The sequence below is a fragment of the Pyxicephalus adspersus genome, chromosome 6, assembly GCF_032062135.1.
Source record: "Pyxicephalus adspersus chromosome 6, UCB_Pads_2.0, whole genome shotgun sequence".
NCBI classification, from domain to species: domain Eukaryota; kingdom Metazoa; phylum Chordata; class Amphibia; order Anura; family Pyxicephalidae; genus Pyxicephalus; species Pyxicephalus adspersus.
This window is the reverse complement of record NC_092863.1, coordinates 12,425,949-12,445,220: the sequence shown is the minus strand read 5'-3', so window position 1 is coordinate 12,445,220 and position 19,272 is coordinate 12,425,949. Positions and strand designations below refer to the sequence as shown.

Genomic DNA, 19,272 nt, shown 5'->3' with positions numbered 1-19,272 from the left:
AACATTTATCAGATTGGGGTTATATTTTTATGATGAGAGAAATACAGAGGCTAATAACTAAAAAAAATGCTCGTAGATTGTCTGTATTTAGCGACATATGTGATCTTGCCGCTTGTGAGCAAGACTACCAGTGACTAGAGATTCCTAAAATAATCCTAATCTCTCAATTTGTTCCTGGTCAGTTATTTAAAACTTTTAAAAGGTAAAGTATCAGCATGAGAGCTAAGCATTTTCAGATAAGGTGGTCAGCAACAGCAGCCTTCAGAGAGTAGTCCTACATAAGAAAAGCCCTATTCTTTGTCTGGATGCTGCAGACAGGAACTTTGCAGAGATCTGACATGCTTCTACTAAATCAGATCATTGGCCATGCTTCCTGCAATTGGAAAACTAAAGCTTTTAGCCAGCAGGGATTTTAGTTCTGCTAAAAATTATGCAGGGCAAGGACCTGCATATTTTCACATAAATTGACAGGATAGTTAAGGTAGGATCTCATATTACACAGTTTTGGTAAATGTATTGTTTACTGTACAATGATTATTTGCACAGACTATTGTGTATAGTGATCCTAAAACCTTAGTTTACAGTTAAATGGAAAAAAAACACAGTGCAAAAGTGCAAAACAATTCAAAGCGTGGTAATAGAAAATTTGTCAGTGGCAAAATATGTATCTCTATTGTTAGAGCAGTGTAATAAAAAGTTTTCAAATTGAAATCCCAAGCAAGAAAGTTAGTAACCACAAAAGTGACTACCTTCCACTTACGCCATGACAATGACACAGAAATCCAGCCAGTTCCATGGGTCCCTGAGGAATGTAAAATTATCGATACAAAACCCTCGAGCAAAAATCTTTATTAAGGACTCAAAAGTATAAATGCCCGTAAACGTGTACCTAAAATCAGAGGCAGGACATAGTCAGTAATAGAAAGTGAAAGAGCAAGATAAATAGGAGAAAACAGATAATTTGGAGGAAGAAAAATATGTAAACATTAACATACATAACACACACATACAGAACATTAACATTTGCTACCAAACCAACTGAATAACACAAAATATTGTTTATTTTTATTATTTTTTACAACTACAAAAACAGTTACAAATGGCAGACACCATCAAGGAGTGAACCCATACTATATATAAGGACATAAATATGAGGACGCCTAATAGCTGTGTCTAAGTCTTGTATTGTCCTAGAATGACAAGTGACCTCAACTTAAAAATGAATGATCTCCTGTTAATACCTGCAATATTTTACAGATTTTCTCATTAGTTTTCAATCATCATATTTCACCTACAAAACTGTTCACACTGTGATGTGTTCTCTGAGCTGCATATGCAAATCACTCCATGCAAATGCATGTTCCATAGAGTTTATGAGAATTCACAAAGGCTCCCTTTATTCACTTTGCACTTTGAGACCTGTAGGTTGTTTTGGCCGACAGTTTTCCAATGTGAAAGTGTGCTTTGACTGTAAACAATTTTAATGTGGAATCCTCTTTCACAAAATTTAGTATTAATTACATGTATACCTATTTTTTTTATTTCATGTACAATGGGAAAGAACTAGTTGTTCTTATTGCTGCCTCCTTTCCAGTGGGGACTGTTGTCATTTGTCTAGTTGGGGGGTTTATCTTAACTCACGGACCTAATGCCACACACCCTTCAACAGTGTAAATGTATATAGAGCGGTGTATGACCCTTGTCATTTGCTATATGTTTTGTCCACCTTTCACTTTTTGTCCTACAGAAACAGTGTGAAGAGAAATGTTCTATTTGGTGAGCAGCCATCAGTGCCAAATTATATGTAGACATAACAATATAATATTAAAATGGTAATTCTTCTAATGGAACTGTTGGAAGTGATATTTTATATCTTACGTAAATGAATAAATACACAGTTATATAGAAAGAAAGGTAGGCAGACATACAAATACACAAAATACTCACTCTACATTCTTGGACCAAGGTGGTGGGTCACTCATGGTCATAAAAACACAATTTGTTAAGATGGTTATCATGATAAAAAAGCTGAATATTGTACAAAAAGGTTAAGGAAAGAATGACAGAATAAGATGAATATAATACTCAATAAACCAACATATATCTTATCCTTTTCACCCAAACCAACCAATATATATCTTCTCCTTTTCACCCAAACCAACCTACATACATCTTCTCCTTTTCATCCAAACAAACCAACATATATCTTCTCCTTTTCACCCAAACAATCCATCATACATCATCTCCTTTTCACCCAAACAAGCCAACATACATCTTCTCCTTTTCACCCAAACAAATCAACATATATATTCTCCTTTTCACCCAAACAAACCAACATAAATCTTTCCCTTTTCACCCAAAACCATCCATCATACATCATCTCCTTTTCACCCAAACAAACCAACATATATCTTCTTCATTTCACCCAAACAAACCAACATACATCTTTTCCTTTTAACTTTTTAAAGGCTTCTTCCAAAAAGAATGAAATATTCTGCTGATTTCCTTTATGGCTTTGTCAAGAAGTATAAAATCAAAGCTATAACAAAGATGGTTTCTTAAGAAAAGCTTTGATTAGTAGTCCAATGGCATAAAACACATGCAAACATCAGATGGCTAAAATTAATAATCAGTAATTACAGGCTACAGGATGCAGAATCCGAATTTAACCGATTGATGTTTTAACACAGTTTATTCGCGTCACCAGTGGGTTTGAATGGGTACAATGCATAAGTTCCCATGAACTCTGTAAAGCCAGTCACATTTCCCTAAAAATAGGTACAGACCCGCCGGAGGATTATTCAATCCCACTTGACTTCCAGTGATGGGTACCTTGTCAGCCACCTGGTCACTCACACCATTACGCTGGTTCTTGAAGGAAAAGCATTAGATGTTTTAGCAGTGTGCAGCAAGAAGTGGCACTTAATCTTCACTGGCATGCCATTTGTTTACTATGGGGCTGCTGCATGTAGTTGCTACAAGTTCCATCTCCCCTGAGGCAGCAGTCCAGTGGCTTGAGGAAGCAGTAACCACATCACAACCCTACTGCCTGCTAAACATAGCCTTAGGGTAGATCCCTCTAAATTGTACAATCCGACTTGGCTCCCCATGGCAGCACTGGATCCTAAAGAACAAACATCTGCCCATCTAACAGCAGAAAATAGACACATAATGTGTACCTCTAAAAAGAAATATCTCAATTCTAACTAGCATAACCCATTGTTGGAGTGGATGAGCAAGTAATTGGCATAATCAATTGAAATTGGAATAATGAGTAATTTTAACTAGATGCATTCCTGAGTGTTTTATTTTTATTGTACATCTAGATCAACACAGCCAGGGCTTAGAGATGCTGAGTAGCTCCATGACCCTATTATCCGTAACATGATAAATTACAACAAAATGACTGCATTGAAAAGAGAAATTATGTTTCTGAAAGGATATGAATGGATGAGGACTTTTATTGCTCCCCTTCTCAAAGGATTAAATGGGTCCAGTAAATATAAAGCTTTGGTGGCGGTGAAGCGAAATATCGCTTTTCCTTTATTCAGGACAATGAAAGTCTGTGGAAAGAGATAATGTAAAAACCTGCTAACATGAAATTACAATGACACAGAAACTATACAGAAAACCACATACTCAATACAAGTACATTTAGTGAAGCAATGCAAGAAGTAAAGTGCAGAATTGTTAGCAACCATTCATAAGCAATCGTGTAACATTTAGGCCACCGACTGGTTGCTGAGGTTTATGGAACCCTGCTCCTTATATATTTGTAAAAAAAAGGATCCAAAAAATTTTGGAACACCTTTTTCATTTTCATATCTTCATTCTATTCTATTCGTATATTATAATAATGTATGTCTGTATTTGTCTGTAATTTGCAACCCCTATTTAATGTACAGGGATGTGTAATATTTGGAGCTATAAAATCCTGTTTATTTTTACTACTACTAATAATAATACTGCTTATTCAACCTATTTGCATAGATGTCTATGTCCCACAACTTTACAGAGTACTTAGAACCGATGAAATGTATTGTCACCAATAACGTTGGTGATTGGGCAAAAGGTAGAGGGTTAGGAGCAACAAACAAAAAAAAAAAAAAAAACTTGGCTTATCAGTCAATCAATATTAGGGCATTGACTGAATCTAATTTTAAACCTAGTGAGATTCATTTGCATTTGAATTTTGCTGTCAGTGCTTTAAGCCACAGAAAAAAAAAATTAAATGAACCACTTCTCCCTTTATGTCTAGTCAGCGAGGGGGAATGTGTCCAAATTTTGCTGCATATGCAGTGAAGCTCAAAACTGCTGTCCAGCATACCGACCTGAATTACAGAAATGGCTGCAGAGAACTAAAATGATTTCCTTTAGATGGATAAAAAACATTATGTATATTGTATAATTACTGCATGATTTTCATTTGCCTAGAGTTTAGTTAACACTGTTAACAAAAGCAGTACGAAGAATATATATATATATATATATATATATATATATATATATATATATATATATATATATATATATAAGTTTTGCTTTGTGATGATTTGCTCCATGGTGGCACACTAGTAGCTGGTGTGAGAAGACTGGAGCAAACACATTTACAAAGCATGTTTTGCAAAATTAAATTAAAGAATAAGTAATAGAACACAAATATGTTCATTTAATTTAAAGCATCACCTTTTGATTGCCATAGAAAGGATCAAGATCTTCCAAGGGTACTCCAATAAGTTCTGGTGGTGGATCACCATAAATAAGTGGTAGATTCTTTCCGGCTTCCAGGCCATTGTTTGGTTTTTGTATTTCTTCCTCAAGGACCTCAATATTCTTTTCCTTCCGTATCCGTTCCTCCTCAATTCGCTTCTCTATCTTTGCAAGGATTTCTTTAGTAAATGGCCGCAGGCTATCAGGACCGGGAGGAAGCATCTTTCCGGCCATATTGTCATTCTGTAGTTAGGCTGGGCTTGATGTGGCGTGTCTGCCTTAAAATCCAAAACCTAAAAAGCAAAGAGAACCAAAGATTTATTTTGTTAGAAACTAAATAAATTAGAAACTTATTTTTTGCTTTAAGCAACAAAAACTTTCTCGTTGGACATTTAGGCTTTTCAAAGTATATTTAGCCCCAGTAACTGAAAAATCATATATATTTAACATTTTCATGTGATTTCAAAAGTCATTTTCAAGATATTTAAATAAAATTTTTAATAATAACTGGTATTGCTGCCATTAAAGGTCATTGTTCTAGGACTTCATGTTCACTTCCCTTCCTGTCTTCCAACTGTTCTTCTGTGTTATCACTCTATCATATGCTTACCCAATGGAGACTTCAAGTTGATACGTTAAAGCACATTGCAAAAGAATTACTTCCCTGATGTCACTACAGATTAGAAGAGCTAAAATATATAAAAAAATGATAAATAAATCATAAAACAATATCTAAAAAAAAAGCAAAAAATGGTAAAGCAATTTATCTAAGCTCATTTAAAGCAATGATATTCATTGCGTTGGCCAACAAAATGTCCTTTGGAATTTACAGTAACTTTCATTTTGGGTTTTAAAATAAAAGTTCCTGGAGATATCTTTGTTAACATAAGTGTTCTAAAGCAAGTTTAGAACAAAAATTCTCAACCTAGCAATATCAGCTCCACTTTGTTATAAAATTATTACATAAACACACACAATATAGATCATATGTAACCCAAATATTAAAATTTGTAACACTTCATGAAAAGCAATAACATTAGATGATAATAATAAATACTAGATAAAAATATTTTTGCAAAAGTTTTGTTTTTAGAATTGCATTTTATTTAGAAGTGTTATCATCAGATGACCAACACATTTTATTATTCAAATTATAAACACAGTTACATATTAAACTGAAAGTTTTTTATAAAATTGAATCCGATCATTTTTCAAGCATGCTGCAATAAGATAATTAATAATAATAATTACATTTATTTAGTTATCACATACATTACAGCTCTAATAATAATGCTAAAACTTTTTTTGTTAACTAAAATGCTGAAGGTGATCCAAAATGCGCACATGCAGTTTTTCTAGATACTTTGTAATTGGATTGACATGTGTAAAAAAAGTTGGGGGAAAGTGTAACTTTGTTGCTGAAAGATAAAATTAGAGAGAGATGGAACACTTGCTTGTCTGTCCATTTTTATGAGGCCATTTGAACGCATTCTTATAGTAGCACACAATTAGACAAGCCTAAGTCAAATCTAAAGGAGGTTTGACATTTTTCCAATGCAGTATATTGATATTAAAAATAGGTACATCCCACAAAAAACTGCTACATATTAGAAACAAATATAAAGGAATAGAATATCGCCTCACCAGCAAAGCAGAACAAATAAAATCCTTATAACAGCATAGCAAGCAATAAAGATGTCTCTTTTCCAAGAAGTCTAGAAACACCGTAGCTAAATGTTGAACAAGAATCTGTTTGCATATGTTTCACTGACATGGATCTGATCTCTAAACATGGTAGGCAGATCAGCTATCCACAAAACTACAGAGCGGAAGAAGCTCTCCTTGTATATTGTAACTCTATCAGATGTGAGCATTAGGGGTGGAGGAAGCGGACCAGAATGTACACTTGTAAGACACCATTACATAAGCTGGGTTAAAGTAAACCTCTCCTTAGAACAGCAAGGAGCCTGCCATAGCAGACTGTGCTCCTAAAACACTAGTTCCGTGGCAACTGTTTTTACTTTAGGATTTAATTAATTTCTGGGATATTGACCATTCATAAGTATACAGATAGGAATGTCAGAATTGCTTATTTATGTCCATGTTCTGAGTAAACATAACAGACCAGTAGTCTGAAAAGTCAGCAATGACAAACTCCATTATCTTCTCAGCAAAGGTTTACTATGGAGTACTTACTGTAATGCAACTCATATACTAACAGTGAAAACACCAATGTAAAAAAAGTGAAATAGTCCTTAGTGTAATCAAAACAGTTAGACCTCCGTGTTCTCCCCAGCTCCTTTTAACCAGGTTCACCACCTGGCATTTTCCAGCAACCACCAGGCTATTTTTGGGTGGTTACTGATGAGTTGGGTCATAATTCCACCCACCCAAAAATGTTCTGGGTTGAGCACTGGGCCTTTTGAGATGATTATATTTTCATACAAATGAAACGCTGGTTGTGTCCTGTCAAATTAGGATATAGAAAAAGAAGTGCCAGCTTGCTTTAGCTTAACCAGCATCAAATAAATCCTCTTTTCAGTAGCTGATTGGCTGAGGTTTATTCTCTAAAAAGATGGGAATTTATAAAACAAACTACAACCCAATAGAAAACAACTAAATATACGTATCACCTATCAACAAAACCACATACAATATTATTTTTTTTTTTTTGAAAAAAACAAAACAACAGACACCATTAGACAAAGCTGATTTGTCACCCATGACCACTGGATATTAACATATCATGGTGTTTGGGCATCTTACGAGCAGTGGTATTTTATCACAGTATTCACCTCCCTGGGCACCTGCTTGTAAATGTTACCGGTACAGGTTGCCACTTCTGGGCTTTTCAGGAGTTTGCAAGTAGTTGCTAAGGCCTAATAGAGTGGTGTTATTTTAATTGTAACCCTTTAAGAAAATAAAATTGTAAACACTAAAAACATTTGCAGTGAAAAGTGCCTCAAATTTAACTCTATAGAGGCCATTGGGGTAAAAAAAAAAAGTACACCTTCTACCCGCATAAAATAAGATTTAAAAAATACCCTAAGTTAGCTAAGTGAACATTAGCCTAAAAATAACAAAAAATAAAAAAAATTCAATCATTAGCCCATCCAAAGTCGAGTCTGTCCTATTCAATTCTGAATGACATCCAGCATTATTCAACCCATTTACTATGATCCTTAGGAGTAAATAATTAAGCTAACTTGAGATCACAAAAGAATGCTGTGCCCACAGGAAGAAAACCCATAACCAATCATGAGATCTCCTCTCCCCAAAAAAGTGTGTGGGTTTCTGGTTTACCAGGGGATGATCAGGAAACAGGGGATACCCAACCTGGTGTTGGGGTTTAAACTCTATTATCATGTGCAAGGCAAATCCTTTTTTTTATCCACAGCTTCACTTTATTCAATAAACCATGTCAACATTATATAGTCATGGAGGAAATTAATTCTAAAGCAAATATGTATTTATATCTCTCTGTTACAAATAGGCATGTGCATTTCAGAATGTAAGCATTTTAGCAATGGAAAGTCCGTTCCCATCTTGTACTTCTTAACAAAGTTATAAATGACTTGCCTTATTATAACATGTGATCATAAACAAGGCCATAGGGATACAGTAATAAGCAATTGTGCATTTCACACATTTTTTAAAGAAACTTCACTCGCACACAAAGTAATGTGTGAGTGCACATTACAGGATATGGACAAGGTATTTGGTTTCATCCTCTCCATATGTTCCCTCTGAAACAGCAATAAGTCAAGCGCACCAGCATCAGGATCTCATTAACAGGAGGCACATTGCACAGCCATAAACCCATTGGATATGCATGTCACCACACTGATTACATCTGTTCACTATTTTTATATCAGGTTCAAGTTTATGGCTTCTTAGATTGTTACATTATATGAGCTCTATGTTATAGGACAGCTTAAGCCAAACAATGTCAGGGCTGTTCTGATCGGCTTTACCTTGCTTAAGTGGGATTTACAGCTACATTATCCTACAAGTCAGTAAAAGTGAACAAAAAAATCAAAACCCAAAACAGGTCAAGTGCATGCCAGAATGAGATCAATTGCAGGTCAAATGAACCTGTCAATTAATTCCGAACTATCTAAAAAGTCTTTCAAACTGATACCGTCAATACAAGCCCTTATGCATATTCAAATCAAAGTACGGGACACCTAAGTGCTAGTCTGATTATAAGATTTCAACCAGTGGCTGTGTGGCCCTTCATCTATGTTTTGCCAGAACAGGAACAGGCCATTTAACAGAGGGTGCATCAATAGTAAACTTCTTTATCACTTCTTCTCTAATGATCACCAATGATAAGCATCTAGACCAACACAGATTATCCAAAATGTTGTTCAACCATACTTTTGGGGGCATGCCCTGCCGTCTATGAAGGCTTGACACCTTTCACAATTCAAAGCAAGAGGACACCTAAACCACTACTAGAGGTTCTTATTGGCCACAAAATTAAATATAGATGGGCATTTCCTTTTAAATTAATCTTTCAATTACAAGGAAAAAATAATTATTTTTCTTCTTTTGCTGAGGGAGAACACCTCCTTAAAAATTTGAAGCTTATTCCTAAAGGAGATGCTCTGCCTACGTCAGATTTGGAGGCCCCGATAACATTGTATCCACAAGGCAAAGGGAAACAGAAAAAATCAACAGAAGAAATCTTAAGTATGACTTATGGTAGTCCTATAAATCATTTTATGTAGTATATTTGACTGGCACTTAGAATAACACAACATTTAGAATATAGATTATTATGGCATCCGAGTCTTTGATTAGTTATTAATCCTGACAGATTATCCCCTAATTTGGGGTTGTTGGAATATTTTTTTTTATATTGGCTTGTTAGCTCTTTCCGGATTATTATGTTTACATATATTTTATATTAGGAGCCTGGGTTCCGGAGGGGTAACACATGCCCTCTATCTTTGGGGAGTCATGCACGGGCCAAATTTATAATACTTACCCAGACATCATCTTCCTGAAAAGATGGAGTTTATTATAGCTTCTGGAAGCAAAGGAGGAGTGGCCTGTCCCCAGCCGTCTTTTTTGTTCCCAGTGGCTGGGGACATACCTGCTCCTCCTTGATATACAATATGTTCAAAATTGGTTATTTTTCTTTTTCTTTCATTTGTTTATATTTTTTTCCTTTTTTTTGCATTTTTTGAGGACTTCCTGCTACTTTATACTTATGAAACTGATCTTTTTTTACTTAAGGTTAGATATCAACTGACCTAAATCAGGAATCTACCATCTCTTCTAATATTATAGTTCTCTCACATAATGTTCAAGGGCTTAAATCCCTGATTAAAAGGTCAAAAGCATTTCAATATTACATTGCCTTAAAGGTTGATATCATAGCCTTGCAGGAAACACACGTTTCTGAAAATTCAGCTTCGCAGTACCTACATAAGGACTATCCTATATTTTATAAGGCAAACCCTGACAAGAAGAAGAATGAGGTTTTATTGTGTTTCAGAAAAAGTTTGAACTTGCACCATAAGAGGTATTTAAATATCCAGGGGGGAGATATCTCTTGGTAATATTGGCACACTTGATCTCGGTGGTCTCATACTATGCTCCCAACTAGGTTAAAAAAAACTTTAATACTTTGCTGGAAAAGATATAACCCAAGGTTAAAGGTTCACTTATTTTATTGGAAGAGTCAAATTTTGCACTGGATACATACTATTCAGCTGCTAATATTCAATATTCTTGTATCAATCACATTTTCGATCAGTCTCACTTACTCCCAGAACTACTAGGGGCTCGGATTTTGTCCACTCCCTGGTTGATACATGACCACCTGATGGTTTATTTGACTGGGCTGCATTGGTTTCAGGGGGAGTTTAGGTCGAGACTGAATGAAGGTTTGATCTCTGATCCTGAGATCCAGAGGGAAATTGAAGCTCTTTTGGAGGTTTTTTTTTTCAAATTAACATCCCTGCGGATACGTCTCCGGCTATTAATTGGGAGGCCAATAGGGCCTATATAAGAGGCAAACTTAAAAAAATAAGCTCCAGAAGTAATAAGAAATATAATGACTCAATAAAGATAAATTCAAAGAATATCATAGATGCCAATTACATCATAAAAGAGACCACAATTCTGGCTTGAAGTCACAGTTGGAAGCAAAACGTACAGAAGCTCTTGACTACTAGGGTGGAGAAATCCTTGCGGTGGGCATCGCATAAATTTTTTCTTTGGAGTGATAAACTGGGTAGTCTATTAGTGAGTAAGTTAAACCCCAAGCCTTAGCTGCACACTTTACCTAAAATTAAGCTTAGGGACGGTAAACTAACAAAATCCTGAATGAATATTATTGGCCTTCGAGGATTTATATAGCTCATCAAAACCGATTTCCCAAGATGAAATCCTGTCCTTTTTTCATAAGGTTGGTCTTCCTAAATTGAAACCTAAAACATATGGAGATTTTGGAGAGGTCGTTCAGGCCAGGAGAATTGGCATATACTATTAAATTCCTTAAAATAGGTAGCTCTCCTGGCCCGCACAGCTTTTCTAATGCTTACAATAAATTCTTCAAATCTGCCTTGACATCACATTTGGTGGATCACTAACTTTTTGAGGAAAGGGTCACCCCTCCCGTGCAATGCAAATAGAGCATTTATAAGTGTCATCCCTAAACCAGGAAAATATACATCAGAGATTGCTAATTATAGGCCAATTTCCTTGATTAATTGTGACCTTATAATTATGACAAAAATCCTGGCAGTGCGATTGGGCTCTTTTTTAGGGACATACAGTATGTACATCTGGATCAAGTGGGCTTTTTGCAACATAGACAGCCCCCAGACTAAACAAGACGAGCAATAGACCCTATTTTAATAGTAAACTCAAATTGGGATGGAAGACCCCTTCGAAAGCCTATGTTGTCCTCTATTGATCTACAAAAGGCTTTTGATAGCACTTCCTGGCCCTTCCTGTTCAAGATCCTCTCAGTCATGGGCATTGGCCCGCTTTTAATTAATCTCCCGTCCTCTCTCTATGATGCCCCCCAAATCTCCCTGGGGGGATTTCTTTCTAACGCTATATTAGTCAGAAAGGGCACCAGACAAGGTTGCCCATTATCTCCACTTTTTAAACTTTTAGATGAATTCGCCCTCATTTCTGATCCAAGTGGCAAGCTCTTAATATTATTCTTCCTATAAAAATAGTTGATTCTAACAAAAGTAATTTTGAACTAACTTGGTACATTAGTTCTCTCCAATATCTAGGGGTTAAATTGACACAATTTTTTAACTCTCTTTTATAAGCCAACTATATACCAATATTTAGGAAAATGTATGCAGATCTTCAGCGCTGGTCCCAATCTCCTCCATCTTGGTTAGGGCGGATTGCTACTCTTAAAATTAACCTTTTACCCAGGTTACTATATCTATTCCGTACCCAATCTAGAATAATTAACTTTATCTGGACGGGCAAAAGAAGTAGAATTCGGAAAGCCCTCTTGTATGCTCCTAAACAATTTAGAGGTTTCGTTGTTCCCATCCTCAAATACTATTATGTGGCAGCAGAAGTGGTTCAATTTTTTTTGAACACCTTGCAAGGAACTCGACCCGAATGGGTGGAATTAGAGGATCTCGACAGAACCTATTGATCCATCAAATCTTTTATGTGGATACAGAAAAAAGCGAGGGGAATCATACGCTAACCTTCTTTAATGCATTTGGTTCAAATTTGGGATAAATATCATAACTATTTAAAGCTTTCCCCTGCTAATGCTCCCTTAACAACGCTTTGGAATAACCCGTAATTCCTTCCAGGTTTGAATTTAGAACATTTTGGATGGTTTGGATTTTGAAGGGTTTCATGAGATTGAAAGACTTGATATGCAAACTTTACTTTCTTGGGAATTCCTATCTAGCGCACGAGAAATACCATTTAAGGAATACTTAAATCCTGAATACGTAAATCCTGAAATCCTGTTCTTTTATTGCTACTATAAAGGGGCAGGTTTCCATCATCTACATGGCTTTGGTTTCTCCAGTTGAGAAGCTAAGATATATGACTAACTGGGAACATGATCTAGGAATAACATGGGATTTGGAGAAATGGAATAAAGTGGGTTACACTTTGTCCAATGTTTTGTTAAATTCTGCTTTAGGGGAGGCCAATTATAAAGTGTTACTTAGGTGGTATATAGTGCCTGATAGATTGGCTAAATTTTCTTTGCCTGCCTCCCTATTTTGTTTTCGGGGATGTGATTCTAGTGGCTCCATGCTACATATTTGGTAGACATGTCCGATAGCCAAGTGAGTTTGGGCAGGGGTGTTTAAATTGATTTCGGGGGTTCTGGGTCGGGAGATCCAGAGCAATGCGGAAGCAGCTTTATTTGGTAAATTCAGTTTGGCTCTCCCTAAACCAGCGCTAAAACTAACTAAGTTAATAATTTTAGCAGGTAGAATTTCTCTAGCCAAAGCGTGCAAAACTAGTACAATACCTCTAGATCCCATCTTTACTAAATTAAATTGGGTTATTATTACTGATAATTTTACTCATTTGATTAAAAACTCTTTGGCCCTATTTGATGATTTATGGGAGCCTTGGAACTCCTTCAATAAAGCTTAAGTGGTGATATTTCCTAATTTTACATCTGAATATTGGGAAGTCTTCTGTTATTTTTTATATTGTTTCTTTAGTGTTTATTGTATGTCATTATCTTGTCCTGTATTGTTTGTTTTGATCATCTTCACTGCCATTTGAATATTGTATAAGACTTTTTTGTTGTTTTTTAGAAATGGCTTTGTGGGAGGTTAAGGTAAAAGTTTGTTATAACAATGTGGATGTTGTTTTTATTGAATTTATAATCTATAGTACTGAAATATGGTATGAAAATTTTGTGTTTTTTTAACAGTAAAAGTTTGTTGGAACTTGAAAGCAAGCACTTTTTGATTTTTTTTTCTATCACAGATTTAGTTCAAACTTAACACTAAAGATTTAAATATTTGTAAAATGATAATGGTTTATAAATGATTTACGAATGAAAGTGAAGTGATCATATGTTTAAATGTTTGCTTATGAAAAAAATTATTTGTATGTGGTTTATATAGAAAAATGAATAAAAATATTGAAATACAACAATACTTTTGAAAGTAGAAAGTTTTTGGTATGAAACAACTTCTGCAGTCTAAATAAACTGGTACTTATCACTTGGTCTCCCTGCATGTTATGGATTGTGTAGGTTTGTGTTTTAATATTGAATACAGAATTTCCACCCTCACAGGGTGAGCTCCAAGTTACTCCAAATGGAGCTCACACATGGATGAGGATATGTCACTCTCATTTTAGAGCACCAGGCTAAATGCCAAGGATCAGACCTGTCACATGAAAGGAAAAGGAATGAGTCACCCATTTTTTTCCGATATTAAAAAACATGCATTTTCTTTACTGGAGTGACTTAACAGGATCTAGGTAAACCAGTGAGTGTATGCTATATTGTATGTATGGGGGGCAGTAAATTATTTACTTTAATCTGCAAGGCAAAGCACTTTTTCCTCAAGTAGCAAAGCTGAGCTACAAATTCTTCCACTGTTTCACAAAAAACAGCAACATTTCGCATGTTCTTTTAATATTTGAAGTCTTTCCCCCCGAGGAAGGAATTTTTTTTAGAAACACGGCTTTTTGTTACCTATTTTTCACAGCATCACATTTCTTGATCTTTTAGAACCCATATTTCCTTTTACCTACTTTAGGCATTACCGCTTCACTGTCACCTGATTATTAAGAAAAAGTTTAAAAAATGGGGACAAAATTTTGTGTCACAATAGGTAAAAGAAAAATTTAAAAGAAAGTTCGTTGGCCAACTTTATGCCTGTTGATAATTACATTTTTTCCCACAAAGGTTTAAATGTTATAAGTACATCCAGGGCTTTGTGCTGAAGTCCTATCACTTTCTCAAGACAAAAAGGAATATTTAGTATATAGAAATCAATTTTTATTCTTCCATAGATTTGTAATCACAGACAGGGAAGAGTAAGTGACTTCTGGGCATTGGGCTGCTATGAAGTGATTCCAGGCACAAGGCTGACTCCTCAGCTGCCATCCCAGATCATCTAAAGGAGGATGGGGGGGTCAAGTTTCTTCAGTCTGATGACTCTGTTCATTCCTTCTAAAGAACGGACAAGGCTGAGAGTGAGAGACGCACTAGGAGGGCAGCATGAGTAAAACAGGACACAAACTAACATCCGAGGTCCAAAATGCAGCCCTCCCCCATTTGCATTCTCCATCCCATTCCCTACTATTTTACACACTTAAAAATGGACTCGCTTCCGCTTCAAACTAAATTCAATCTGGAGTTGGAATGAACCTTTCTCCTGTCGGCTGGATTAGCTGTGAACTGATACCTTCCTTCATGCATTATAAAGCATATCAACATGTGCCAGTTCTTTGGCTTGTCTTCTTCGCTGCTTCTATTTGGAAATAGATTCATCTTAGCTAAAGTACTAATAATAATAATAATAAAAAAAAAACATTTTGCAAAACTTTTCTTTTTCTCAAATCATAGTCTTCTGAACAAGTTTAGCACTGCAAAACACTCCACACATTACCACAAAGATAGTCTAGTTGGTAACTTTGTTAACATGAGAAAAAAAAACATCTAGCGCATCAAAAGATCATAACATTAACATAAAAGATCATATAAATGAATCCACAGTTATTAGGTCTCCATTAAAGTAAACTAAACCTGCTATACTCACCTGATACGGATCAGTTGCAGGGTGCCGCCATCTTGTTCCTACTGTTCTTCTTGGAGACAATCTTTGGCCATCTTAATTGCACATGAGTTCATTCATTCCAAGCATACGCAGGCTTCCTCATAGATATATTGTATGATTCCTGATTATTTACCACAAAGAAAATGCGGACCAGCATTACTTTGTTGGGAACCCAAGAAGTACGAACTAGTGGTAGGGTAGATTTTTATTGCTTTGCTCAGATCTGTCAGTCTAAACATATGTACACCCGCTAAAATAATTTCACCCAAGATAAACAGTTGTGATCACCTTAGGTAAAACTAAACATGTGTATAGCCGCCCCCCAATGTCATTCATAAATCCGTCCTGGTGGTTTAATGAACGATTGAGCTAGGGCTACTGCTGTACTTTTCTATGGGAAAGAGCACAATGGGGTGCCACTTACATGTCCTACCCCTCCCCCCTTCTTAGAACAAAACAATGCTGTGTGTACAGCACACGTTTGATTTTCCTGTTAGTGGAAATAAAATTAAAAGATTGTTTTTAGTAACAGAGATCTGACGTCTGTACTAAGAACATTCTTGCAGGAGAAGAGAGCACAGTGTGCTGCACCATCATTGTCTAATCACAGTTTGGATTGGGTCCTGGAGCATGCTGTACCTAAAGACTAATTTCAGCATTTTATGTAACCTTTTCCAGAGTCACTAAGTGCATACAACGCAGATCTGAACCAGATTCACAGTTGTGCTCCTAAGTTTAAATATCCAGGCTAAATAAATTTGTAAGATGTGTACCATTCCTCTAAACATGAGTGATAGGGCAAACACGTTTAATTTCCTCTTAATAGAATCCAAAATAAACTATAATTAATCACAGAAACCAATACCCAAAACATGCTTTTTTAGATGCTTAACAGCAGAGGCCCCCAATACCAGTCCGCGGCCCACTAGGCTGTCCGACAGGTGGGTTGCTAGGGCACGGAGACCAACAGTGGTCTGTGGCTCTGGCTGGTGCACCCCCCAGCGGGTCAGGAGAAGGGCTCTGCTGGGGAGGGCGCACCAGCCAGAGCCCCAAACCACATCTCCCGTACAGATCAAAGGGCTCAGGGTGGTGAGCATGTTGTGCCTCAGACCTGCAATGGGAGAGTGGGTGGGTTCTAGCATTATGACATATGCGCAATACAGAGTCTGTAGATTCAGTGGTCTGCAAGCTGTACAAGGTTGGGGGCCATTGCTTTATAGCAAAGATTGTTTTTCTTGCAGCTCGACTAGGTAGCCTATATTTGTTTAGGTACCTTTCTATTGTGCATCCTAGACAGCATTACCACTTGTTTGCAGAAAAACCCATATTTCTGTTGGCTTGCAGGTTTTTCTTTGCATCTGAACAAATTTTTGACTGTTGTTGCAGATATCTTGGTTGCTCTAACTAACCATGGCTTGGTAACAACAAAAACCCTAGCTTGCCACAATTTTTATCAGAGTTTGAACACTGCTGGAAACCATTTTCAAAACTCTAGATAGTTTTCATATAATTTTCCTAATTTGATACAACATTTTTTAGTAGGTCCATTCACAGTTCCTTTGATTTCCCCATGGTCAATGTGGCTCTGAATTCATCTCAATTCACTATTTATATCCAGACATTGATTACAATCAAAGACATACTGTACTGGTGTGTTTTTACATCATGCTTTGCGGGTGTGCGAATCAGCAAAGAGGATATTCCACCATGACCAGTATTTACATTTCAGAAATAATACAATATGTACAAAAGATTGAACACTGTGGTCCCCAGTCTTCACTCGTGTTAAAGCTATTGCCTTTAAAGTCCCAATTTTCTCTGTATGAATAGTAAAATTGATAATTTTCATCAATTGAGATGTGGCATTATGGAAAAAAAAGGGTAATGGCCAGTATTTTCCTTTAATTTTGCTGAAGCATTGAGTCTTCCGCAATTAACAATGTTTCAGGGGGAACCCATTGTAAAATCGGGGTCATAATTGAAGAAGGCAAATTCTAATAGCAATCGGGTTGATAAGCAAGGTAAGGCAGCCAATAGAATTTTAACAGGATGTCCATGTACCACAGTACATATTTTAGGTCCATTTCCAGGCAAATATTGCCACCCCCTTCCAGTTCCCTTCCACTACCCTGTAATCGATCCAACCATTTTTTATTACCTTGTACAGCAAAATATGCTCACCAAAATCTGAAGCAGTGATGTTTCTGGGGTTACTAGTAATTCAGCACAGTGCATATCAGATTGTTAACCTAAATGAAAATCATCAAATGTAGAGTAGAGTTGCCAAGCCTGAGATCATAGGTAAATAAAATGTAAAAGGGAGGAAAAGGCAGGCCTTTTTTGGCAGAATTTGTTTAAAACCGCAAATTTTGCAGTCTCAAAATCCCCTGAAGAAGCCTTTAGGCGAAACACGTCGGGAAGAGACAACATTTGCAAATATTACAATGACCCCATGTGCTATCTGTTAACACAGGTTCAACAGACACTAAATAGTATAGGAGAACTATGTCTAGTCAGTGAATTAGCATAGTAGATATAAGTTAAACACAGACTGAATGTTCTTGAAATAAAATATTTACCAATTCTGCCAAAAAAGCCTGCCTTTTCCTTCCTTTTACATTTGATTTAGTAATTCAGCACTGCAGATGTACCTGATTTAGCTGTTCCCCTTTGCCTGCAGACTTTCCAGGATCCTGAGAGGACCGCATAATTGGATTGTCCAAAATACAAAGGCAGTGGCAAGAGCACTTAGAGAAGCCAGCTTCTTAGATGAGTAAAAATTTAGTTTTTTTTTCTAATGCCATTGATGTGTTAGTGCAGAGCAGGCAGGAGAGGGATTCCCAGGGATGAGCAGCACATGGCAATGCACAGATGGTTCACATTTACTTTATGGTGCGTTGTGTAGGTGTGTTGAGGTTCTATTAAACATGAATGGAACATGACTGTGTATTCCATATTAATGCATGATTCTGTATGAAGGCCAATAAAGTTTTCCGTTCAACAATAAACATGGAAATAATACTGGTCACAATACCACTCCAGCCAGGTAACATTTAGAACTACCTATTCATGGGCAAACCAATGACAAAAACGGCATGCCAAATATTTCCTTCATTTATACCTAAATGAACATCACGTTGCAAAACAAATGCGTCTGAAAAAATATACACAGGTCACAAAAACATAACAAAGAATCTTTCTGAAGGGGTTTTAGTTCAGTTCCCCATGCTTTAGTATATAATTATTGTAACTAAAAAGAATTATGTCTACATGAAAAAAAACTATACTGTCCACAGCATTTAGATACATTTCTTACCACTATAACAACAATCCAAAGACAATGGTGGAAAATGCTTGTTCAATTACAGACTTGAATAGTGAGCAGAAAGATTCAATTAGACAAAAGCAACGAAGAGTGTAGACGTACGTAGTACAATCTAAGAACAGGTGTCTGTATCACCCATATCACCATCTGAGAAGCATAACTTAACGTCAACCCAAGCACTATTTATAGCAAAGGAGAAGGGTTTGATATGCATTGCGGTCAGGCAAACAGGTGCCATTTGGTATATGATAAAGGAAAACTCTCTACTCCTCGATATCTCAATATATATTAAAGCAAATGTAATCCATTATTGGGCAATAAGTGATACAAATGTATAAACGCATCTTTTTTTAATGTTTACATTAACCGAGAAGTACAATAACCCTGGTTTATCACACTGATTTGCAGAAATTGTAGCAAGAAACATGTCAGCAAATAAATTTAAAATCATTGTACTTGCAAAGTAAAATCTAA

General features: G+C 36.2%; 1 protein-coding gene across 3 annotated transcripts in view; it reads right to left on the bottom strand.

The window, feature by feature from the left end:
• SCN4A (sodium voltage-gated channel alpha subunit 4) overlaps nucleotides 1–19,272 on the bottom strand; it is an 80,725-nt gene that overhangs the window by 45,631 nt on the left and 15,822 nt on the right. For all 3 annotated transcript variants that reach the window (XM_072414575.1, XM_072414574.1, XM_072414573.1), the window contains exons 2-5: nucleotides 4,687–5,003; nucleotides 3,446–3,563; nucleotides 1,948–2,038; nucleotides 761–889 (exon numbers count right to left, since the gene is read on the bottom strand). In XM_072414575.1, the coding sequence (XP_072270676.1) occupies nucleotides 761–889; nucleotides 1,948–2,038; nucleotides 3,446–3,563; nucleotides 4,687–4,944 (596 nt within the window). In that variant the 5' untranslated portion in view covers nucleotides 4,945–5,003. The remainder of the gene's footprint in view (nucleotides 1–760; nucleotides 890–1,947; nucleotides 2,039–3,445; nucleotides 3,564–4,686; nucleotides 5,004–19,272) is intronic.